This window comes from Corylus avellana, chromosome 2 (genome assembly GCF_965113065.1).
Source record: "Corylus avellana chromosome 2, dhCorAvel1.hap1.2, whole genome shotgun sequence".
NCBI lineage: Eukaryota > Viridiplantae > Streptophyta > Magnoliopsida > Fagales > Betulaceae > Corylus > Corylus avellana.
Window position 1 is genome coordinate 47,326,363 of NC_142491.1, and position 25,648 is coordinate 47,352,010.

The following is a 25,648-nucleotide window of genomic DNA, read 5'->3' on the forward strand; positions in this document are numbered from 1 at the left end:
AATGCCAGTCAATTCTTTGACTTCCAATAACTTTTCAGTAAGCCCGAGTGCCATTTCTTGGCCTTTTAATTGATTTTAATTGTGTCTGACGGTGATAGTTCTTAACAAGAGTTTTTTTCCATGCCCCATTATCATTCTTAATGCTTCAACAAGAGCAACTTGTCTCTTCAGAATCAATAGAGACAAAATTTGGGTATTGGACTTTTGAGTTCAAAGATTCTGTAAATATCTTCTGAAGCTTTGCTCGCCAGCTTCAACCAAAGTCCACACCCATTGGGAATTTGTTATGTGTCTGTAAATGACCACCTGTCTATAAATCCAACCCCTCTAGAGACTGTTTATGCAATTATAATCTTTTGCTCCTTTTATTTATTTTTTGGCTAATGGAAGCGGATGACACGCCATGTTGCCAGCCCTTGTTTTGGGCGTATCTAATAATAAGTTTAGTAGTTTTGGCATTTGCAGGTATCACATCAGGCCTTGCTTTAGGACTCTTGTCCTTCAGCCAAGTTGATCTTGAGGTCCTCATTAAGGCTGGGCAGCCACAAGCACGGAAGAATGCAGGTTTTTGTTTAGTTGTTACTGCATTCTGAAATTCAATGACTTGGTCTTTCAATTCATTTTTAAATCTTTTATCAACTGCTTATTCATCTGCAGCAAAGGTTATGGCAGTTGTTAAGAACGAGCATTTACTTTTATGTACCCTCCTCACTGGCAAATCACTAGCAATGGCGGTATGTCGTGTATATATACATTGTGCAAGTCTATATTCTGAAGTAAATTGGTTCTAAATATTGTTTAATTGAAGGCACCGCCCATTTTCATGGACTCAATTATACCAGCTTGGGTTGCCATTCTTGTGTCAACGGCCTTTGTACTTGCATTTGTAGAGGTGATTTTTTTTTTTTTTTATTGCTAATTAAATGCAGTTTTATTGTTGAAACAAAACAATGCATGGTTAGTAGGTTATTTATTCTTTTTGTTTTCTGTAGATCATCCCCCAAGCTGTGTGTTCTCGTTATGCACTGAGTCTTGGTGCAAAATTTGCTACCTTTGTTAGTCTGCTTCTGCTGGTCTTCTTCCCTGTATCATATCCAATCAGTAGGGTCATTTCTATGTCTTATATAACTTGGCATTTGAGTTTCATCTGATTCATGCCACACATTTTCCTAATATGTTATGATGGGTGCATGCATGGGTTGAATTCTACAATTCTTTGTGGTTGTTCTTAAATGAAACAAGCAAAAAGCAATACCAAACATTAACATAAGTGAAGCGAGGTGGAAAAAAGTGCAAATCTTGTTTCTTTCCCATGTATGATGTGATGTGGGTTAACTGAATGCCTCGATGTTGGCCTATTCATGGACATGCTTGACTCTTCTTTTTTCTTTCATGAATAAATAGCTTAGATTGATGATAAAAGGAATAATTTTCAGATCAAATCCTTTGGACCTAGTAAGGCATGCCAACAATATATAAGACTGTAAATAATGGCCTTTGCTTCTATGTTTTGCTTGGCAATGAGGAAACTTATCTTTAACAATATGTTTGAAATTCCTATTTTGGCAGCTCTTAGATTGGTTTTTTGGGAAAGGTCATGGTTCACTTTTAAGATGAGCAGAGCTGAAGACATTGGTGGATTTGCATGCAAATGAGGTTGTCTTACTTTCAATCTCAAACTGCATACCATATGATTGCATATTTGGTGGTTGATAGTGTTACTAATTGATATTCTGGTGTTCTTTGTTAGGCAGGGAGAGGTGGAGACTTATCACTTCATGAAACTTCTATTATTACCGGTGCTTTGGATTTAACAGAAAAAATTGCTAAAGATGCCATGACACCTATATCAGAGATTTTTTCTCTTGATATAAATTCCAAACTCGACATGTATGTCCCCTTTTTTATCTCTGAATGGTAAGTGCAATTCCTTCATACCTCATGTTATTTACAATAACAGCTCATCTCCATTGTTAGGCATACAATGGGTTTAATCATGAGCAAAGGTCACAGTCGTATACCTATCTACTCTGGATATCCAACAAATATTGTTGGAGTCATTCTGGTAAGCAAGTCAGCAACAAAAGTTTACTATCAACTCATAGGTCTGAGTTAGTTTCTGCAATTACCTTAAATACTTCAGTTAATCATTTTGTATCGCTTGTTGATTACTTGATTTATTATTACCGTGCACAACAAGAATGAATAATATGGAATCGAAAAAGAGATAATCGAAACACTGATTTACGTGGTTCGGCAAGGTGTCTACGTCCACAGAAAATGCGGCTATATTTTACTATTAATAATTAATGGTTACAACATAACATATATATATAAGAAAATCCTAATTGTACCGACGTATTTTGGAAAATCTCACTCCGTGAACGTTGCTTCACTCCGTTCACTCCACTCCGTCTAATCGGCCAATGACTGGTATTCAAATATTACTCTCTATACTTGAGAGAATATGAGCCTCTAGTTCCAACATGATTACTGCATGCTCGGACATCATTCAAATTCAGCCCAAGTATGCTATATTAACCACTCACATTTGTAACATATTTTCAATGCGAGACATAATATTTTTACACTAACACATGTATACTCAACAATCTTTCTTTCAAGTGTAAGTCTATCATCACATTGCTACATCTTTCTCTCAAACGAAAGTTATTTTCTTTTCCTTTTATCAATCTTACGGGCCTTCTTCAGAATCACTTGTGTCGTGGAGCTCTAGTATTTGCCTACACCATAAACTTGTGCCCCTTACTTTATGGATCCTCATCCATGTCCGAACCTTGCACTTTTACTCTATTGACACTTTAGGAAGTCTTCCAGTGATACCATAATATAGTATGTTAGGACACCACTCAACCCAAAAGATTAAATCTTATGTGCTTAGGCCCAACTATGCTATATTAACCACTCAAAGTTGTGACAATTTTCCAATGTGGGAGTCAATCTTTTTACACTTTGTTTTGTGAATTAGCAAATTCTCACAGCTTATAGTAGAAGAGTAAGTGAAAGGTTTTCAAACAATCACCAGTTTCAAGTCAAATGGAGAAAATGTGCTCGGATGATACACATTTCTAGTACAGTCAGTTGATGCAGCAATATGTTTGGTGTCAGGTAACCACAATACTAACATTTTCTGGATTTAGGTTAAGAATTTGATCTTCTGCGGCCCTGAAGAAGAAATTCCAATCAAATATACGACAATCAGGAAAATTTCTAGGTATCAATTTTTACAACATTACAAATTTGTGTTAAATGTTGCTGTTGTTTTTGCCTAATGATGGCATAACTCTGTATATCCTTTGTCATAGGGTATATGGCAATTGGCCACTCTATGATGTACAGCATTTATTTGAGAAGGGTCACTGCCAAATGGCTGTTGTTATTCAGAGTAAAGAGGATGCTAACAACATAGCAAATAATGCAATCGGCAACACTAGCATGTTTACTATAAATACTAATTCCAGTTCATATCCACTGCCTGCAGAGCAAAGAGGTAGCAAATAGTACAATTCTGTTTTCGTCTCTCACATTTTATGTAAATTAATTATTAATATAAAGTTTGAATTCATGGAAAACCACCACTATCTTGGGACTGAAAGGTTGTATATCTGGATCTTACAGAATTATCTTCAATTGATGGGAAAGAGTATCTGAGTAACTCCACAGATGCATCTTCTCTTTTTTCAATTGAAACAGACTATTATAGTGCTGTAATGACAAATGTCATTGAGCAAGATGAAAATTTGCATCCTCAGTATAAACAAAGGGAACACGGGGGTGCAAAGACTTTACAGGATTATTTAGAATCTCATCGAGGAAATTTGGATGAGGAGGTGATTGGAATCATCACAATGCAAGATGTTATGGAGGAACTGCTACAGGTAATGTTAAGAAGTTATAGTTCATTTGATTGAAGCTTAACTAGAGTTGCATATTTTATGATTCTCATGGTTAGCTGATATTGACACCATTCATCTTGGGTGCAAGTTGCTTTAGTAGATGGTGAAATATTAATTAAATGATGATTTAATATAATATTAGAGTAGAGGTCGTAGTCTATCTCATTGAGAAAGTAATGCAGTGTCAAGAGAAGAGCAAAAGATCAAACAGAATTTTGCTTTCCACATGACCCTGCATTGCCAGACCAATGCACTCTTTACTATAATAGATGCAATTAATCTTTTGTATGAATTAATTTTCTAGTGGTAAGTGACCTTTTCATTATGCATAAGTAAATCAATGTTATTGCATTGAGTAATGCTATTCTTCACACTCACTTCGTATTGATTGACGTGACGTGTTTTAAGTGACTTCTCATATCATCCATTTAAAAAAAAAAAACAAACACAAAAACAAAACCACTTAAAATATGTCATGTGTATGTCTTTCCAATTTATCTACTTTAATCTTTTATATTTAACTGCAGAGTTCTTAACCAATTCTCTCTGGTTTTTACGCATAAAAGGGCTAAGTCTAGAACTGGATATGAGCCACTCTGTATATCAAGAGTTGTGGATTAAAATGTCAAATTAGGGTTTTTCTTGTTTCCATTTTTGTTTTCAAATGTTTTATGAAAGCTAATGCTTTTAGTTCTATTCTCAAGGAAGATATACTGGATGAAACTGACCACTATGTCAACATTCACAACAGGTGAGTAATGGCCATTTATGTTGATGCTATGTGCCACTCCACATCATTTTTGCTGATGTTTTTTTGTTTTTTAATTCAGAATTAGAATCAATCCGATATCTACAAGAAGATCATCATCAAGATCTTCAAGAAGATCTTCTGCTTCTAATATTCATTTGAGAACTCCAGAGCCATCTCCGCTACACTCTTGTGCATCGTTCAAGGATTTACCTTTTTATGCAGCCCCCACTCATAGACCAACTCTGTATGCCTCCCCTGAAATCTCCATGCTGAATTCTCCAGCTTGATGTGTGAATAGTTACTCTTTCATGTCATTACATCTGAGTTTCACTTCTATTGTAATGGAAACCCCGAATCATTGTGCATTTGTGCCACCAAATTATCACTTCCTTCAAAAAAAAAAAAAAAAAAAAAAAAAAAAAAAGGAAATCATTTATTTTAATAAAAAGGTCCTATATTCTAATAGAATAATCCAGTCAGCTCATCATTTAGCAAATTCCTCCATGATCAGTTAGTGGATGTGATATCTAAGTCATTTAAGTCACCTAAATTCTTGAAATATATATATATATTTTTCTCGAAAAAAATATAGAAAATTTTTATGAGTAATTCTATAAGACTCTCTTATGTCCTTATTGAGTTACTATAAGAATGAGGTAACTTTTAAAATCATAATTTGATCAAAATTGAATAATAATCAATCATAAGGACAATAGTGATTTTAAAAGTTGAGTGACACAAGAACACAAAAGTGACTTATAACATTACTCAATTTTGACAAACCTCCATTAGGATTGTTCATTAAATCCTAATGGAGGGGTGAAATAAATAAAAGATAATAATAAAAATGGATACATTAGGATTGTTCGTTAAATCCTAGTGGAGGGGTGAAATAAAAGAAGAAAAAAAAAATAAAAATGGATACATTAGGATTGTTCGGATTGATACATTAAAAAAAATTAAATATGGACACACCTCTATTAGGATTGTTCGTTAAATCCTAACGGAGGGGTGAAAAAAAAATAATAATAATAAAAAATAAAAAAAATGGATACATTAAATTGATACCTTTTAAATTTGAAGGGTATAAATGAAAAAATATGAAAGATTAGTGAATTTTTTTTTTTTTTAAAAAAAATAAAAATTAAATGACATTTACGTGCACCGATTGAGAAGTTTGTCTGAAATTTTTGGGATCAACGAAGAAGGCCCACGTTCGCTTTAAGAAAAAGAAAGGGCCCAATAAAAAAGGGATATCCCCCAAGCATGTGTGAACGGGCCAATAAAGAAAGGGCCTAAACAAGAAAATTAGCACTAAGAAATTGCTTCTGCACGATCACAAGATCGCTCTGAACCATTTGGACAAGAACGCAAGGGGTTGAAGCCTAAAGGAGTTCGTAGCTGTCGTCAGTGGGTGACTGGCGTTACCGCGTGAGTGACGAAAGTGGTCGACTATTTTTAACGTTTTGGTGAGAGTAGATTGGAACAGCTTGTGCTTCGGTCGGCGCTACAAATCCCACCAAACACGCGGTGTTGATGTACACTTAAAAAAAAAAAAAAAAAAAATTAAGGTTGAGCTTTCCCTTTCTTATTCAAACTTTATGTGTCTGTGATTACATGCATGGCTGATGAAGTCTAGAAGCGATTTAAACATGCAATATTTTATTGTGTATATTTTATCGTGTATATTTTATTCTCTTAAATAAATATACGGCAATAATGGAAGGTTTAGAATGACAATAATCAATTGCTAACACGTGCAAACACGTGTGTGACCTCTAATTAAATATACATGTCCTTGTCTATAAGATGAGGGGACGAAACTATACAATGATGATTTTTTAGAAATAAGAACAAGAAATACAAGAAGCATATGAATGTATTGAAATGATTATTCTTATTTATTCGTTTTGGTGATTACAGAAATGAACAATTTTTTATAATTAAAATATAATCAAATTTCAATGAAATTTCTTAAAATATCCCAAAAAACACACTGACCAAGTCATTTTTTATGCATTATGGTCTGTGCAGAAAGCTATCATATCGTTTCCAACTAGTAATCTCAACTGCCTATGTAATTATTTGAATGGGTTTTTTTCTTATATTTTTTATTTATTTATATTTGTTCAATCTCTCCCTGTCTGATGGGCAATATCTATTGGTCTAGACGAAGGAACTGAATTAATCAATTTAGATCACAAAGTACTCTGCTTTATGATTTCATCATCATGCATGCTGTCCAATACAATGCTTGGATACGGTTTTATTGTTAAACATGTATACCCATGTCACTTTCAATAATTATTTAACAAGGTTCAGTGCCTTATGCTTGCGTCTTTCTTACCAAATGACATTGCTGGTTCCTTAAGCCGCCATTGGTCTCGAGAGTCCCAAGCTAGCTAAATGTTCTTTTTAATTAATCAAATAATGGTTTATAATATCATCTGCACAATTAGAGAGAATCCAGGGGCATCGAATTGCACAATTGCTGTTCTTTTTTCACTGCTACCAAGCACAAAAAGTTTTTTATGTGAAAAAGTTCAAATGACACCGTTTTTTTGGGATTCCGTGACTTGAATTTGGTGGAGTTTTTACTAGGGATAGCATAGAATGTAACTGGGAACCCAGATATGAGCTACCCCAGTTACTTATTATGTCCATTAATGCATTACAAAAGCTATCTGACAGCATTGAAGGATTGTTGAAGACGCATGTAGGTCATCTTTTTACCTGTAGTTGGTGTCGGGCTGTCAATTGAAGATTTAATATTTGTTTGTTGTAACTAAATCCAAAAGCCCCCTCACAATCAATCTCAGTTATTGATGACACTATGTTTACTTTTGCTGATTGTTTTATCATTTAAACATGATGGATATTTCTTGTCAATTATCTCACTTTGAACTTTAGTTATAAGAGTTCTCCCTTTAGAATCTCTAGAGACAGCAGCCTGTTAGGATATCTTTGGTCCAACGTACTCTGTATCTGTCTTCATATTTACCATTCTTGTTGTCTTTCACCAAAACTCTAAACCTTTTTGCTCTTTGTCTGTTAATGCCTACTTCTCTTTAAAGCCAACCCCTTCCTCTGCATGCTTCATGCAAGTATAACCTGTCATTGCATTTGTTTTCTTTTTGCTCTTCATTCTTGGCCACATATAGTTCATCTAACAACACAATGAGAGAAGACGACGTGCACTGTTGCAAGACTGAGTTTTGGTTGTTTTTATGCATATGTTTTGTCCTTGTGTCATTTGCTGGTATAGCATCAGGCCTCGCTCTGGGACTACTGTCCTTCAGCCAAGTTGATCTTGAGGTCCTCATTAGGGCTGGTCAGCCCCATGAGCGGAAGAATGCAGGTTGGCATTCAGATTTAGCTAGATTTGAGCAATTTCCTTCAAATTATATATACTAGAAATTATGTTCCACCAATTATTGTTCTCTTTTCTTTTGCTTATTGATCATCTGCAGCAAAGATCCTGTCAATTGTTAAGAATGAGCATTTACTTTTGTGCACCCTCCTTGTGGGAAAATCACTTGCGATGGAGGTATGTCACTTTTTCAATATAAAGAACACAAAGTTCAAATTCTGAATTTAAATTGATTGAGAATGCTTGTCTTATTTAAGGCACTGCCAATTTTCCTGGATGCAATACTCCCGTCTTGGGCTGCTATTCTTATGTCAGTCACCCTTGTACTTGCATGCGCAGAGGTAAAGTCTATATTGCACAACCAATTAATTGTTGAAACTCAAAAGACATGGGTGGTGTTATCTATTTATTTATTTACTTTTTTTCTCTAGATCATCCCTCAAGCTGTCTGTTCCCGGTATGGACTAAGTCTTGGTGCAAAACTGTCCACCTTTGTTCGGCTGCTTCTGCTTGTCTTCTTCCCCGTATCATATCCAATTAGTAAGGTAATCTTCGTTGCAAAAGCTTTACATAGAATGTTTTAGTTTGGTTGGTTTCACCCTACACCTTTTTCTCCATAACTTCCACCCATGAGTTGCAATGATATACCAACCAATGACATCAGTAAGAGTTCTAATCTACTAGTGGAGGACCATTAGAAATTATTTTAAACCATTGTACTTCTAATCTACTAGTGAAGGGACCATATTCATGGCCCAACAAGGTTGAACTCCACCATAGTTTTTCTTCATCTGCCATGCTTCTGAGAACAGAAGACTCTTAATTATGTTAAAGCATCTATCCTTGCTAGAACAGAAGAACCTTGATTATTTTGATCATGTGAAAGAAGCACCACAGGAGAGAAGATTGACTTGTGACAGCAACCATTTAAATCCGTTTAGGCTGCATGTGACACTCTACCAAGAAAGTTTCTTAGACTAAGATATACATATTGGGCTTGAACTCATAACCACAGCACAAATTGCAGAGACATTGACAAATAATCAATCAACATAATCGTCATTATTTTGGAGCCACCGGTCGTCTGAAAGGTGTCTATTAGTAATGAACATGATACATGTTACCTAAACAAAGCATGTGCATCAAAGAAAAATGTACCAAGAGTAGAATTTTGTGACTCAAAATAAACTTTTTGGTTCCCAAACATATATATAAAAGGAAATATATCAGGTACTTTTCCTTTTTTCTTTAGCTTGACAACTGGGAATTTGGTTTCACAATATGTTTCCGCCTTTTTTGGCAGCTTTTGGATTGGCTTCTTGGTAAAGGGCATTCTGCACTTTATAGACGAGCAGAGCTAAAGACATTGGTTGATTTGCATGCGGATAAGGTTTGTTTCTGATACCGCATCAAGGATTTGGAAAAAATATGATTGCAGTTTAGCAGAAGGAGTTACGATTGTGACATGCTGATATTCAATTCTAGGCAGGGAAAGGTGGAGAGTTATCACATCATGAAACTGCCATTATTACTGGTGCTTTAGACTTAACACAGAAGACGGCTAAAGATGCTATGACACCCATCTCTGAAACCTTTTCTCTGGACATAAATTCAAAACTTGACATGTATGTATGTGCCTACCTTTTATCTCAATGATATTATTAACATCTCCCTTTTATCTCTCACTACCATTTCGGCATATCTTTATCCATAGGCATACAATGGGTTTTATAATGAGCAAAGGTCACAGTCGTATACCTGTCTACTCCGGAAGCCCAAAAAATATTATTGGCCTTATTCTGGTATGGCCTTTTTAATTGTCTTTTCTTTCAACCCAAAATGGTTTAAGATTTGCTTCATTGATTTTAAGTTTTGAGTATAATCTTCTTGGCTTAATTAGCAAAAGACAAAGAAAAAAAAGAGAGTATAATCTATCTTGAAGCAACTTTTTTGGGGTCATATAACCACATTGCCATTTGTTATTCTTGGTTTTAGGTTAAGAATTTGATCTTCTGCCGTCCTGAAGATGCAACTCCAATTAAATTTATGACTATCAGAAGAATACCTCGGTAAGAGAATTACTTTTTCATATTGGCGGTTTATGACTATCATATGACAGTTTGCACACATCTTAAGTTTTATGGCCATATGCCTATGCATATGCTGTGTTTTTGGCCGATGACGTGTGAGTCTGTATATCTTCTATGACAGGGTATATGAAAATTGGCCACTGTATGATATACTGAATGAGTTCCAGAAGGGTCACAGCCACATGGCTATTGTCATTAAGTGTAAGAAGGATGTTAAAGACACTGACCATACTGCAGTAGGCAAGCATACCATGCTGGATATTATTATCAATCCAAATTCAAATCAAATGCAAGGAGAGAGGAAAGGTATAACAGTACATAGTGATATAGAATCACGTAGTTTTCTTGAGAATAATATTTTGCATTCATTTTTTGTTTGATTGGTCAAATCCAAATTCACGGGCAAAGGCTACTGCCATGACATTTAAGGTTATGGTTCTTAATTTCACAGGATTATATTCTTCGCTTGACCAGAAAGAGCATCTGAGTATCTCCGCAAATTCATCCCCTTTGTACCCAAGTGATATAGATGATCATGGTTCAACACCAAAGAATGTAATGGAGCAAGAGAAATATTTGAATTCACAACATAAAAAACGGGAGGAAGGAAGTGAAAAATTTTTATATGAAAATTTAGAACTGCTCCCAAGCAATTCGGATGAAGAGGTCGTTGGAATCATAACAATGGAAGATGTTATGGAGGAATTGTTACAGGTTGACAGTCCTTAGATTATAGTGAAGTTTAATAACTGTTGCATACTTCCATAATTCATCATAAAAACTAGATGATTTATTATCCAATTCTTGCGTTAACTTGAGCTTATGTATGTTGCTTGATAAATAATCTTTGTCTTACAATTATAGAAACATAATCCTTATACTTTGGTGGTTCTTGTTGAAGAAGTAACGCATTATCTTTGGGAAGAAAAGCATACAGTTCAACTAAAGCTTGCTTTTCTCCTGAATTTAAAACACATGCAATCATTTAAATACCTTGTATACATTTATAGTAAGTTGCTTTATACAATTAGTCCAGCTTGGGATAGGAGCCCCTTGATCTGCTTTCTGGATTGATTGGATTAGGTGTTATGAAAATACTAAATTTAATCCTGTTTATCAAAGATTAAGGTGGAATGGTTCTTGTTCTTATTTTTTTTTGTTTTCTTGTCGTAAGAAAGCTAATGCTTTTTGTTCTGTATTGAAGGAAGATATACTGGATGAAACTGATGAATATGTTGATGTCCACAACAAGTGAGTAATGGACATTATATTTGTCCTAGATGCTGTTTCACCCCCAGACATTTTGCTGGTTTTGAAGAGTCTTTTAATCTTATTTAATTCTGTTTCTTTTTCCAGAATTAGAATCAACCTGCGATCTTCAAGAAGATCGTCATCTGCATCTCCCAGAAGATCTTCTGCTTCCCATCCTTGTTGGAGAACTCCAGAGCCATCTCCACTCTCTTCCTACACTCGTATACTGCGCTCACCCATTGCCCCATATGTACAGACCCCGCTAGTAAGACCAACACTATATGCTTCCCCTGGAAGATCTATACCAAATTCTCCAGCCAGATCTGCAGTCCGTGTTCATAGCTCGCCATCCTCCCATCAAGTATGTCATAATTTTAATTATTCATGCTTTTAAAAGAGAGAACATTGAGCTATGTTTAATTGAATAATGTTTTTGACATCAAATACAAACTTCAATGTAGTTTTTGGAATTCACAATGCCTCGGCACAAGTTAAAATGCTTCAGAAACTATTATGTTACCAGAAGTAGAAGAATTTATTCTCATAATAGACTTTTATGTACATATTGAAAAGGGGAAGAGAGGATGTTACAATGATTGTGTTCTGGCCCTTCTAGGAATAAGGCTGTCTATTTTATAGCTGCTTTTTATTCCGTTGCCATGTTCTATCATCAATATACCTTAAATCATCATCAATTTCTTACCAGGTATCAAGAAAGTTATATAAGAAGCTATTACATGATGGTGATTTTCATAAAGCTCCGATATAGACAAGTTGGTGTCAACTTGCTAGCATCACTTGTAGAAGTTTGCAGCATCAAAACTGCATATTCTCTCTCTACTTCCTATTGGGTTTTGGTGTATATATAGTAAAATTTGTATGTTGTGTTTGGCCGTGTATGTTGTAAAGGTGAAAATTATTGTTGTGTTTTGTATTTTGAGTTGTTTATTTAATCTTTTGACTTAAAGAACAGAAAACAAAGTCATCAACAAACATGGCTTTGCCACTTGTAAAGTTAATATTGTACCAAACTTGGTTCTTGTAAACTACCTGATAGTTGGGGTGTCCATGTCACTAAAGAAAAGCAATTTCAAGAAAGATATTACATCAAGTCGTTTATTATTATTATAGTAGATTCTTTTTTTGTCACGTGAATCGCACGTAAGAAATTAACGAGCTTTAAAGAAACTTTAAGGACTCAGATTCATATATATCCTCATAAAATTATTTCATTAGTTCTAAAAATTCATTAATCGTATTACTATTAAGGAATAACGAAAGAATAACAGAGGATGAACAAACTTAATTCTTATTTTTGCATTCTTAATATTATATGTAAAATCGAATTTTTCAAAAAAAAAAACGAATGGATAGGATTACTTCTAGTGAGAAATTACTCTTCTTCAAAACTTGCAATCCTATCCATTCAATTTTAATTTTTTTTTAACAGGAAACCTCCAGTGAAAATTTCACTAGAGGTAATCCGGCCAGATCCGACCTGACCACCTAAGAGACCCACATAATTAAATTCGTAATTAGTTGGACTCCATCATTACTTATATAAAATTCAAAAGTAAAAATAAATAAATACTTGAACATCCTGGTGAAATCTTTTTAGGAGCGCAATGCTATAAGTCACTCTTATGTCATTCTCATGTCTTTTCAAGAATAATGTGGCTCTTAAAATTATCATTAGGCTTGTGATTAATCATTATTAGATTTTGATCAAATTGTAATTTTAAAAGTCACTTCATTTTTTAGAGACAAAAGAGTGATATAAGAAGAATTTCCAAAATGACTCTTTTTAGTTTTTAGGACCAAAAAGCCGTTAATTATTCTTAAAAAAAATTAAATTAAATCTTTTGTGAACAATCCTAGTAGATTTATAAATTTGAATTTAATATTTACTTCTATTAACAGTCGTGGGAACATATTAACTTTCGAATTGTTAATCATTTTATAGAAATTGCAAGATAATTTGGAATTAAAAAAGAAGTTTGGGATAGATTTAGATATTCAGATTTGTTTGTAGCTAAGAAGAGAGATTTTGTTTTGTTGATTAGAATTAAACCATTAAGCCTTCAAATGTAACTGCCAAATGAGACTTCAACCATTAACTCAAGAATGACACAAGAGGGATTTGTAGCAGTACTCAATTGGAGTTCAACAACCTAGCGGATCTGTTGGCAAATATAAAAGTCTTTCCGAGTTAATTATCTAAACACGTCTTGAACTACCCTGAACTTGCTTACATAAGAAGCCACCCCATAAAAGTTTCTTCACATTTTATGTTTGGATCGCTAATAATTCAAGTACATTTGATGATAAATTTGTTGGACAAGTGTGTACAGCCGACAGCATGGCTACAAAAATGATAACATTAACAATGGCAATATATTATTGCAACCAAATCATTTATGGGCAGTTAATCTGCACTAGTTACATTTAATTATCCAAAAATCACCGACTTTTTTATGTTTGTGTTTGGGCTTCCATCAGCATTGCATGCCAATTGTCGACGCATTCCAATTTTGTGACAAGTACAAATTTGTACCAAACCCTTTTTTTTTTTTTTTTTAATGAATTAGAAATTTGATCATTCAACCGATTGAAGAAATTAATATATGGAAGCCCTGCTTTCATATGAAATACAAACAACTTAATGCTTGTGCCTAACTTTACCATGCAATAAAGTGTATTGGGAGGTCAACTCGATAGATTTTGAGGCCTAAGGCAATATATTTATGTGAAATTTTTTTTTTTAAAAAAAATATTGAGCAGTATTTATTTTAATTTTTATGTTATATTATTTGTAGGAAATAATCTCACTCAACCGGTTCATCAAATCATGGGCTTCAAGACCAATGACAGGCCCACAGAGCTACCAATTCAGGGAGAGACAATCTGAGTGCAAGTAGGACTCTACTGGAAGAATCTGGTTTAACAGTGGTAAGAGCCTAGGTCCAATTCAAACTCACATTGAAGAAGGAGACCTAGCTAGTACATGTTTAACTCTATTTCTTAGCTTATAAATAGGCCAGTACTACACTAGGTATTAACCTCGGACTGAAATATTGTGTATTTAGGCATACACTTTTTTCCAATAAACTAATTAGGCATCAATGTTTTCCTGACACCATACTAAAAACTGTTCTAACATTATTTTTCTCCTTTTTTTTTATACAAAGTTACTAATTAAATTGTATATTTAAGTTTTTCAACATCTCCTTTTAATTAATAATACAGAAAGTCACAAAAAAAGAAAGAGATAGAAAGCCATTGAGAGAGAGAGAGCGAGAGGGAGAAATAGCATTTGTGGTGTTTTCAATTAAAGACGAGTAGATTTAATTAGCTCACCTCTTTGAATTTCTTTAATTGTTTTTTATTTTTTAATTTTTATGAAAAGTCACATCGAGGGAATATCAGCAGTAAATTTACTCAAAATCTCTTCGTATAAGGCTAGAGTCGGCCCTAATTACTCAGTAAAACAAATATTATATGGTGATACACCGTGATGTTGCTTTCTATATATAATTTGTTGGTAATTGCTATTAATGCATTGATTTCAGTCCTAATATTATAAGTTTTTTTTTTGTTTTTTTCAGAAACAAAATAAAAATCTTGGGTTATTTCCATTTTCATTGAAATAAAGAGGGGCATGCATATTCCCACCACTACCGCATGCATGATCCACAATCTATCAATAAACTTTTTTGAGTTAATTAGGGTTAATTGCCACTTCACTAGCTAGGTGCAACAATCCAATAAGAAAACATTGGTGGGTGTCATGAGGTGCTTATGTGTGTATGGTCCTGTTTTAACTGCTCCACCGGACATCCATTATTATAATGAAAAACAAAAAGCATGCATCAGATCAGCTAGGTTAATTAGGAATTGGCACCAGATCAATGAAATTTCCTTTAAATTCTTTAGTCTATACAGACATTTAGAAACTATACATATACGTGGTTCCCACAGGATCATATATATATATATATATGAATTTTCAGTATGGTCTCCTAAATCATAGACAGTTTCTTCGATCCACCTTAATTTGTTTTATGTTAAAACTGGTAGATCTAGTAATAACTGTACTGTGCAGTACGATCGAGTTAGTCAAATTTCTCCAAGGAGGTGGAATATTGGATCGGGATCCGTACATTATCTGAGCCAGGGTTCCCCCTATCGAGCAAATACTTGAACAACATGAATACTTGTTCAAACAAATGAGCTCTATCGGAAATTATGTTCGCTTTGGCAAAATTAGAATATGAGACGAGGAGTAAGTAATTGAGGCTGCACAAACTAATCATATACCTAAGAAATCTGAAAATGCAATAGTACTGCTAATTCCTTCACTATCGTTCTTTCCGGAGAAGAGAAATATAATCCTATTTTTATTTTGCAATCCTACCGAAGAATGAATTTGTTTATATATATATAATGTTAATGATCAATTACTTTGACTTGGGTCTGTCTTATAGGATTCGAATTCCCTAGGAAAATTCTAGTTTCTGAAATTTCACATTCAGGCCATCTATTTTCATCCAAAAGTCATTATTGTCTTACTACTAATAAAATAATAATAAATTTTTAATGATATTAATAATCATCATTATTTTATTATTTTATTAGTAGTGCAACAAGTAGTAGGATAATGACTCTTTGATGAAAATGAATGGCTTGGATTTGAAATTTCAGAAACTAGAATTTTCTTAAAAATTCCAAGGGATCCGAATCCCTGTCTTATAACCGTCACTGATATATTGCTCAATTATTGCAGCTTTGATGACTAAGTTTACCTAATTAATTAATTTATAAGTGCAGTTACGATGGCTGCAATAATTCCACATCGTCCTACTTGTTTTGAATTGTTTAATCAGCAAGTCGATCATGATTCATCATCAGCACTGCTTTTCGCTAGAGACACAGTGCAATTTTGCTATGGCAATGGCTGCCAGACTGTGACGCTATGGTCGGTCAGATTAGCTCCTTTTTCATTATATTTATATCCCAAGATAAGATAGATCTCCTCCTCGGTCGTTTATCCAGAGCCAAACTTTCTGTGTTAAAAGCAAGAACATTTCTTATCATTTAACTAAATGGCTGCAAATGATGTTCCATGTTGCGAGCCCATGTTCTGGGTGTATCTAGTCATATGCGTGGTTCTTGTGTCTTTTGCCGGCCTCATGTCAGGCCTTACCCTAGGGCTCATGTCCCTTAGCCTCGTTGATCTTGAGGTCATTGCCAAGGCTGGCCAGCCCCGAGACAGGAAGAACGCAGGTCAACTAATTATTCACTTTTTTCGCACATTTCCCTTAATTAGTTTCTTAGATTATATATATACATATAGTTGCATGTATAATTTAATATCTTTTGATAGCAGAAAAAATTCTCCCAATCGTCAAGAACCATCACTTACTCCTATGTACCCTACTCATAAGCAATGCCATGGCAATGGAGGTACTAGATCTGATCATATATATAAATATATATATATATAGTTTGCTTCCTGTTTTTTTTTTTTTTTTTTTTCATATAATCCATATTAATTCGAAATATATATATGTTAAACAAGGCCCTTCCCATTTTCGTCGATGCACTTCTTCCAGCTTGGGCCGCTATATTGATATCAGTCACCCTCATACTTGCATTTGGAGAGGTAAAACTGTTTTACTACCCCTTTTTGAAATGTGGATTGGTTGTTGATCATTTGTAAATTAACTATACATATAATTAATAACTGTTTTACTTTCCCAGATAATCCCTCAATCGGTGTGTTCAAGGTATGGGCTAAGTGTTGGTGCAAAACTCTCTTTCCTAGTTCGGTTGCTTGTCTTGGTCTTCTTTCCTATAGCTTACCCCATTAGTAAGGTAATTAATTTGCACTTATATATACTAAATAAAATTGTAGAGTGTTACGTTTAAAAAAATAAAAACAATGATGATGGCAAGTTATTTAAAAATTAATATTTACTTAAATTTTTGAAATAAGTAGTGATTTAACAAGATAAAAGGGCATTGCTTATTTACAATTAATAAATATAATTTTCTTGATTTGCAGCTGTTGGATTGGCTTCTCGGTAAAGGGCATTCTGCACTTCTAGGACGGACTGAGCTTAAAACATTGGTGGATATGCATGGAATTAAGGTTATATAGGGTCTTAATTATCATACTTACGGAATATAATGTTTTTCATTTGCAAACTAATTGAATTTGATGATCAGAAGGGTTCCATATTCAATATCTATAAGCCAAATTGATCACGTTTTGAGGAGCTTGTAGTGATGTACGTAAATCATGATTATTAATTACCATTTTTTATAGGCAGGAAAAGGTGGAGAGTTAACACATGATGAAACTACCATAATTACTGGAGCATTAGATATGACACAGAAAACTGCCAAAGATGCCATGACGCCCATATCTGAAATATTTTCGCTTCACATGGAATCGAAACTTGATGAGTATGCCCCTCTTTTCGTCTATGCATGCATGGTATTTAATATAATAATAATAATAATAATAATTAACTTCATCTGATGAATTAAATTCATTATTTACGTAGCTAGGCAAACAATGGGGCTAATATTGAGCAAAGGACATAGTCGTGTGCCCATCTACTCTGGAAGCCCCACAAATATCCTTGGCCTTATTTTGGTGAGCATCAACTCGATCTTCCCAGTTTCTACTCGGTGTTTGTTTCCAGTGAAATGGGAGAAAGCTTATCTACTTTTTTTCCTTTTTTTAATGGTGATATATATAGCTATAGATATGTTATGTGAGTAGCTAGGACCTGTTCTTCTGTTATAGGTAAAAAATTTGATCAAGGTCCGCCCCGAAGATGAAACACCCATCAAAGATCTTGTTATCAGGAGAATTCCTAGGTATGCAACTTTTATGGTTGATTTTCTTTTTCAAAATCTTTTCCTTCAAAATAAATGTGTTGTATCTGTTAAAATATTTTCTATATATTTCCATTTTAGCATGATTTACTAATTCCTTCTAAGTTTATCATTGATTCCTTAACTTGGTCACCTTAATTATCTTGTTTACCACACCCTCCTTCCTTTATAAATATCAAATATTATATAATACAGTTTAATATATATGCTTCAGTACGGCAAAGATGTAGCCCTAAAGGTCTTGTTAATTAGTATCTTTAATTTTCTCTGCTTCCGGCCACTCTCTTTCACTTCATATATTTTATTATATATTTCTACAATATCTTCTATATATATATATATGTTGTTCACCTTTGACAGCTTCATCTGAAATTTGTAATTGTAAGTCAGTAATGGCATAAAATATCATGTAATCAACTTTCAAAATTTGTGACAGGGTGCATGGTTGTTTGCCTCTCTACGATTTACTGAATGAATTCCAGAAGGGTCACAGTCACATGGCTGTTGTTATAAAGGGAGTTAGGGAGAGTAGTCTAGAGAAGGAAGCCGAGTCTAGCATAATCAAGTTAAATGTTAATTTAAATTCAAGACAAAGCAGCCATGCACTGAGAAAAGGTACGTAATTCAAAATTTTCTACTTAAATTGTCTGCAGAATCAACCACAAAAATCATTAATTTATCTGCAACTTGAGAAAATAATGGTGGGTTGATCATCACTTATTATTCTCAGGAACCGATCACCAGTTTAGTGGCAGCGAAATTCAAAATCCAACATTAGATAATGTCAAGCACATCGATAATTTAAGCCCACAACCAAAGAAGAAAAGGGAGCGAGAAGATGAAAGCATTTCAATTGAAGATTTGGAATCTCTTCCAAATTTAGATGAAGAGGTCATTGGTATCATAACCCTGGAGGATGTTATGGAGGAGCTATTGCAGGTTATATATAATATTTTTAAGTAGCAACATATATAATCTTTTTACCAATATATTACAATAAAACGCTATATTGCTATTTTAAAGGCCGAACTGTAATTTTACCAATTAATTAAGTGCTTGCTAATTGTGTTTTCATTAACTGTATTTTTTTTTTAAAAAAAAAAAAAAAAATTGTTTTAAAACTGCCAAACCAAGCAAAATCAAACCTCTATTTCTGCCTGCATGCTGATGTGTGTTTATCTGTTTGATCACTAAATTTTTATAGGAGGAAATTCTGGATGAGACAGATGTTGACGATCATAAAAGGTAATTAATGATTACTTTCGTTAAATACATTATTATTTTAGCTTAGTTATCTTTAATTCGATGAACTTTATTTATATTTATTAATCATATTGTCTATGTATATATCTGCACAACAGAATTAAAATCAATTATTTGTCACCTTCAAAAATATCACCATCAAGATATCCAGCAGCAACATCGGGTTCTCATTTTCAACGGCAAACTTCTGTGGCATCCCCACTTTCTTCCTATCACCATACTCCAATGTCTTCATATAACCATTCTCCAATACTGCGTTCACCGATTTCAGCATATCTTCAATCTCCACGCATGATTAGACCAAGTCTATCTCCTTCCCCTGAAAAATCCATGCCAAATTACCCAACAATATATGCCGGCGGTGCACGCTACTCGCCATCCTTGCATAAGGTACGTCCAAATCTTAATTACATTAACATAAATATGCTTCTTTTATTTTACAAAAATATATATATATATATATATATATATATATTAATTATATCAATAACTATTTTTTTATTTAAATATTTAATTGAAATAAGATGAATACTAACCACATTAACCTTTTGACAGGTTTCGAGGACATTATATGAAAAGCTGTGGCAGCCTGGCGATCCATAGAATTAATTTCAAAGCTTCAGTATGTTTGGTCTCTAAAACAATGTATATATGTAGATTGGATTTGAATAAGAGGTTGAAATTGATAGATTTCAAAGAAGACTTTCTTAGTCCAAAATAAATATTTGTGTCAAAAACATAAACACTTCTAGTGTTTAAATATGAGTTAAATAATTAAATTTATCATTTTCTATTAGAATTTTTGGAATAACTATTAATTTAACATAATATTTAAGTAAATGTTCGGAATTTGGACCTTGATTCTATAATTTCCTTTTTTTATCTACTTATAAACTTTTAGGACTAATTGTTACCCTAACATCCATTTGTTCTCGGACATAATTTTGACTATATCCTGTTAATTTAAATTCACTAAATTACCCGTGCTTACATCATGAGATAGCTAGCTAATTAACAACCCTACGTGCTTAATTAGTAGTGCGTGTCGTATGTGGTGTTCATGGATCTGAATTCTCAATAATTTGCTAGTAATTTAGATAGCAAATGTGAAAACATATTTATGAGACTCAAATTTCTGAAACAAGAAAACGGATAGTCCAAGAATAAAAATGTTGGAAATCTCTATCATATGTCTGTGACTGTCAAATTTTAATATTTGATATTTCAGCACCATCAAGACAATCTATGGTAATAAATTGTGCTTCCCAAGGGAGATATTTGTCTATTTGCAAAAGATAGAACCTCAAAATTCACCTAAAATGAATCATATAAAACAACAAAATATCTCATGACACAAAGCCAACACCATTCACATATTTTTGGATAAGATATCTAGCAACAAGTACATACAACAAACATACTGTGTAATTGAAAGTTCATAACATTGCCAGGAAGGAAGCCATGAAAACCCTGATAACTTGTTCATCACAACCACCTCTCTACCTTTCAAAGCCTTCTCCATGGAAGCCCAGAAGCCCAAACCTCCACCCGACAACCATGCTAAACCTAAAACGTCCCACAAGCAAACTCAAACCACATGCCAGTGGCCCCAAAGGTTTTACAGGCACTGCACCTGCCACCATAGAAGGAAGTGACACTAGCAAAAACTCCAACAAAACCAATAACAATGACGATGAAGAAGTTCCACAAGCCGTGTTTAACAGAATTATAGTGAGAATCTTGGCTTTTGTGTTGGTGCCTATGGGCCTTGGCTTAGCATTTTTGCACATTTTTGGTGTGATTAAGGAGCAACATCTGTGGGATGTGCCACTATGGCTCCCTTTGCTGACAACTTTTCTGACTTTCGGGGCATCAACGTTTGGCATTGCCTATGGAGCACTGTCTACAAGTTGGGACGAAGAGAAGAAAGGTTCAATTCTTGGATTGGAAGAGGCTCGAGAGAATTGGGTTGAGATGTGGAAGCAGGAGGATATATGAGCGCTTATAATGTGACCTCAATTGCCTCTCACACGCTTTCACCTTCCTTTCAATTGTGTAATATAGTACTGCACTCGATCAATTTAATCAAAATCACAGGTAATTCGAACTCTTTTTTTCTTTTTCTTCTTTGGGATTCTGTTCTGTATGAGTGGATCATTTTCTTCTCAGCCATATATATATATATATATAGGTAGGAAAAAATAAATAAGTTCGTATTTTAATTTTATTTGGATTTTTTTTTTTTTTTTTTTTGAAGGATATTTGGATTTTTTTAGTTAATTAAGTTATTTGCATTTAAATTAGTATTTAAGAGTTATTGTTATGGGCTTGGCCCAAAGTCTCTTAAATTAGGGCTTTTGTTATTTAACAATGGGCTTAGTCCAAAAGTCAGTTAATTTAGGGTTCAGATTTACTTTACCATGTCTATTTAAATACACTTTGTACTCCTATGGAGATTATTAGATTATAATAAATGAAAAAAAATATATGTTTTTTTGGAGGCATGATTGCTCTCTTTTTCTTGGTAGTGAGACTTTACAAAAATTTCATTGTTGACCGGTGAGACTTTGATCAACGTGGTTTATTTATATCATTTTAGGTTATTCTTTATCTATTTTCAGTTGTTCTCCTCCCGTCATGCGTCAATTGGACTATAAGCTTTTGTTAATGAGTGTTATTCTTGAGTATACTTTTTTGTTAATAACTTTTTTGGTACCTGAGTTTGCACTTTTTTATTTTTTCTTCCCTGAGTTTTAAAACCGTGTAAATCTAATACTCAACCTATGGGAAAAGACAGAATCAATACCTCCGTCAGTTCAATTAACGAAATTAGCACGTGTCATTCTCATAATATGCCATGTGGCGTAAAAAATTAAAAATAATAAAATAATAATTAAAAATAAAATAAAATTTGGAGGTGGCTTGGCCATATGGGGGCGGCTCCAATGGTGCCCAAAGGGGGTGGGGGTTGGTGAAACCACCCCCAGTACCCTCAGCCACCCCATGGAGCCAAGGCCACCCCCAGTACCCACTGGGGGTGTTTCAACGCCTCCCCTTGGAGCCAGAGCCACCCCATCCGGCCAAATGGGGGTGGCCTAGCCACCCCCCATGGCCAAAGGGTTCAAGTCACCCTTAAATTGTTTTCCTTCTTTTTTTAATTATTATTTTATTATTTTTAATTTTTTTACGCCACGTGATGTATTATGGGAGTAACACATGCTAATTTCATTGACTGAACTGACGGAGGTACTGATTCTGTCTTTTCCCATAGGTTGGGTACTGGATTTACACGGTTTTAAAACTCAGTGAAAAATAAAATAAAATAAAGTGCAAACTCAGGTACCATAAAAAACTATTAACCCTATTTTTTTTGTTAAATCAAAAATGTTACACATGGCCTGTTTTTATAGCATGTCACATAAATTTTTAATAAGATCATAAGAGAATGCGTTATTTTCATAATAATTACATATTTTAAGAATATATGTCAAATTAATATGTTAAATTGAATGAATTTTTTTCACGTCAAACTTCAAAGAAATAACGATATTGATTGATAAAATTTGGCTCTATTTGGAAATATCAACCAAAAACTGGATGGATGATGGAGAGAAATGTGACATCACAGACGGCATCCTGAGATTTTTTTCTCCATGTTCCTGAAAACAATGAGAAAGTTTAACCACGACATCACTGAGTCCAACCAACCACTGTAGAACATTCCTGTAACCAATTGATAGTGGAAACCTTTGATTGGTCTCATGGGAATAATGGACCAGTTGGCTGTATTCGAGGACATAAATAGTGAGTCCAAATCGATCTGAAAAGCATGCTTTTTGATGACCTATGAAATGGTAAAGAGAGCCTGTTTTTGTTGGGCAACAGAGACAATTTACTTCTATTAAATGGAAAACAGAGCTTGTTTTTCATACGCAACAGAGACATTTCTTTATTTTTCGGGAATGATTTAGTATAAGATTTCGGAAAAAAAAGAAAGAATCGGAATTAATCGATATTTCGGATAACTCGGAATTAATTAATTGTTTAACTCTATGCTCTGTTTCACGATGTTATTCACCAACTACACGAGGTTGAAAAACTAAGATATACAAATTTAAAATACTTAATGGTTTTTGGTATCAGAGAGATAAAGAAGAATAATTTTACAGCATATTAACAGCTTGACACGCAGCAAAAAAACTCAACTCTCTTCTAGAAACAGAGGAGAGATAAAGTGAACATATTTTTTGAGAGAAGAAAAAAAGAGTAAAGCTGTAAAGTTGAATGATTGATGAGAATTAAGTTGGTTCGGCATATGATTAAGTTTCTTTCATTTTTATGTTCGGTCTATGACTTAAGTCTCTTTTATTTCTACACTAACAATAACCATCGTGTAACTCTTGTCACTTGAGTTCTTATAACTTTTGTCTTTTAATTTATTGTAACTCTTATTTTAATAACCGTACATGCCATCTTATATCATAAACCAGATTACATATTTATAACCTAAAGTTTTATCCTGAATTGTTATTTTTGTTGGATAATAATAAAAATGGATAGAGTTATTTAAAAAAACTTATTTGGAAGAATTTTTTTCGACTCGATTCATTAAAAACGAGTGTCTTGTAGTTAGTAATAAGTTGTTATCATTGTGAAGGGAACACCATCCTTTCAAAATCTGCCCTCTGATTATTTAACTAAACCTGAAATATTAGATTCTAAGTTCGATTTCTTTTCGATGATTGATGTCATCTATAAGTGTTCGGTTACATCAAAGACAGCCTGAAAAATAATAATTTTCTAAATCCTTTGCACCATGAGCATATAAAAAAATTTAAAATCTCAACTACTACATGGAATGGACATGTTTAACTGGTCACAAAGATATGCATGATCAGTTGCAGTGACTGCATTGATGACCTCAAAAGAGACAAAATCCGTAATTATCTTAGATTAATTGATCAGGCTTTGTCAATGACTAATCTGTTAAATAAAATAAAATAGCCAATTTTTCCCCAATGATGTAGACATTTGGTCGTCTTTTGGCTGAAGAAAAGCTACAACTAGACCATAGCCCATCGAAATTACTTAATTACCATCCTAAATTCCCACAGAATACTTAATTATATATAATCAATGCCATGGCCAATGGGCTCCGGTATTAAGTACTTTTTAAAAACTTAAGTGTATTTTTTTCTAGTTATAATTAGTCAATATATTCTTTTAACACATACCATCAAAATAAATTTGGATGGAGTACTTGTTATTATGTGGGCGCACTGGGCTGATCCCTATCTGCTCTTTGAGCTTATCCCTATCTGATTTGGATTTTTCTTATTTTTTGGAATAAATTATTTAATTTTTAATTTTCTTATAAGTAAATCAATCTCAATAAAAATAATAATAATAATAAAAGAGAAAAAAGAGAAGGAGAGAAAACCTAAGCGGAAAAGACATGTTTTCTACATTTTATATACTACAGTATGAAATAATGTGGCACGCTAGTCTCTATAAATAGAGAACCTATGAGTGATAAACAAAAAGACATAAACTAAATATGGTACAAAAAAAAAACATAGTTATTCCTTTATGAGTGATAAACAAAAAGACAGACTAAATATGGTCCAGAAAAAAACTTAGTTATTCATGGGAGAGCTCTTCATCCTAATCTTGTTATGAGGGGCAATTGAGGCTTTTGAGAAATTCAAAAAGGCAAATACTAAAGAAAATGACCAAGAACGGGAGGCCATGCATGAGCCTCTTAGAAGATGACAAGCCCTGGAAGGATGCTAAAAGGTGAATTGGGACACGGCAGTAGATTCAATCACTAGACGCATCGGCAAAGGAATTGTAGTGAGGGATTATGAGGGGCTCATAACCACAGCTTGTAGTTTGACAAAAAATTTGGAATTTAGAACCGGTGGCAATAGAGGCTCTAGCAGGCTAGCAGCCTTCCATGCGGCTGAATTTAGTAAGGATATGGGGCTTCAAAAGGTTTTTATGGAAGGGAATGCCTTTTAAATAGTGAATGCCGTGGAATCCCCATATCGAAATTGGAATTGATTTGGACAGTTAGTGGCAAACATACGAGGGATACTAG

At 33.8% G+C, this 25,648-nt stretch overlaps 5 protein-coding genes across 6 annotated transcripts; all 5 read left to right on the forward strand.

Annotated features, from left to right (window-relative positions):
- The first annotated feature begins 383 nt into the window (after nt 1-383).
- On the forward strand, nt 384-1,655 carry LOC148587822 (DUF21 domain-containing protein At5g52790-like). Its single transcript, XM_088512849.1, has 5 exons — nt 384-564; nt 658-734; nt 809-892; nt 993-1,101; nt 1,570-1,655. Exons 1-5 carry the CDS (start codon nt 384-386, stop codon nt 1,653-1,655), a joined length of 537 nt encoding a protein of 178 aa, XP_088368975.1.
- Nucleotides 384-4,955, forward strand: LOC132189398 (DUF21 domain-containing protein At1g47330-like). Its single transcript, XM_088512850.1, has 12 exons — nt 384-564; nt 658-734; nt 809-892; nt 993-1,106; nt 1,570-1,656; nt 1,751-1,890; nt 1,978-2,065; nt 3,162-3,235; nt 3,327-3,511; nt 3,640-3,899; nt 4,622-4,668; nt 4,748-4,955. Exons 6-12 carry the CDS (start codon nt 1,838-1,840, stop codon nt 4,953-4,955), a joined length of 915 nt encoding a protein of 304 aa, XP_088368976.1. The 5' UTR covers nt 384-564; nt 658-734; nt 809-892; nt 993-1,106; nt 1,570-1,656; nt 1,751-1,837.
- A 2,818-nt stretch (nt 4,956-7,773) lies between these two features.
- On the forward strand, nt 7,774-12,278 carry LOC132163408 (DUF21 domain-containing protein At5g52790-like). Its single transcript, XM_059573692.2, has 13 exons — nt 7,774-8,026; nt 8,139-8,215; nt 8,296-8,379; nt 8,470-8,583; nt 9,342-9,428; nt 9,524-9,663; nt 9,753-9,840; nt 10,034-10,107; nt 10,250-10,434; nt 10,580-10,842; nt 11,333-11,379; nt 11,485-11,740; nt 12,086-12,278. Exons 1-13 carry the CDS (start codon nt 7,846-7,848, stop codon nt 12,146-12,148), a joined length of 1,659 nt encoding a protein of 552 aa, XP_059429675.2. The 5' UTR covers nt 7,774-7,845; the 3' UTR covers nt 12,149-12,278.
- A 4,203-nt stretch (nt 12,279-16,481) lies between these two features.
- LOC132189312 (DUF21 domain-containing protein At5g52790-like) lies at nt 16,482-20,151 on the forward strand. 2 transcript variants are annotated; one of them, XM_059603996.2, is made up of 13 exons: nt 16,482-16,662; nt 16,766-16,842; nt 16,958-17,041; nt 17,140-17,253; nt 17,444-17,530; nt 17,708-17,847; nt 17,953-18,040; nt 18,194-18,267; nt 18,722-18,900; nt 19,016-19,224; nt 19,490-19,530; nt 19,647-19,938; nt 20,104-20,151. In XM_059603996.2, the coding sequence occupies exons 1-13, from the start codon at nt 16,482-16,484 to the stop codon at nt 20,149-20,151; spliced, it is 1,614 nt and encodes a 537-aa protein (XP_059459979.2). The 2 variants fall into 2 exon arrangements, with proteins under 2 accessions (XP_059459979.2, XP_088370091.1); XM_088513965.1 differs by lacking the exons at nt 19,016-19,224; nt 19,490-19,530; nt 19,647-19,938; nt 20,104-20,151 and having other exon boundaries at nt 18,768-18,798.
- Nucleotides 20,152-20,953: 802 nt separating this feature from the next.
- LOC132167003 (transmembrane protein, putative (DUF3464)) lies at nt 20,954-21,775 on the forward strand. Its single transcript, XM_059577891.2, has one exon. It carries the CDS (start codon nt 21,010-21,012, stop codon nt 21,544-21,546), a length of 537 nt encoding a protein of 178 aa, XP_059433874.1. The 5' UTR covers nt 20,954-21,009; the 3' UTR covers nt 21,547-21,775.
- The last annotated feature ends 3,873 nt before the right edge of the window (nt 21,776-25,648 follow it).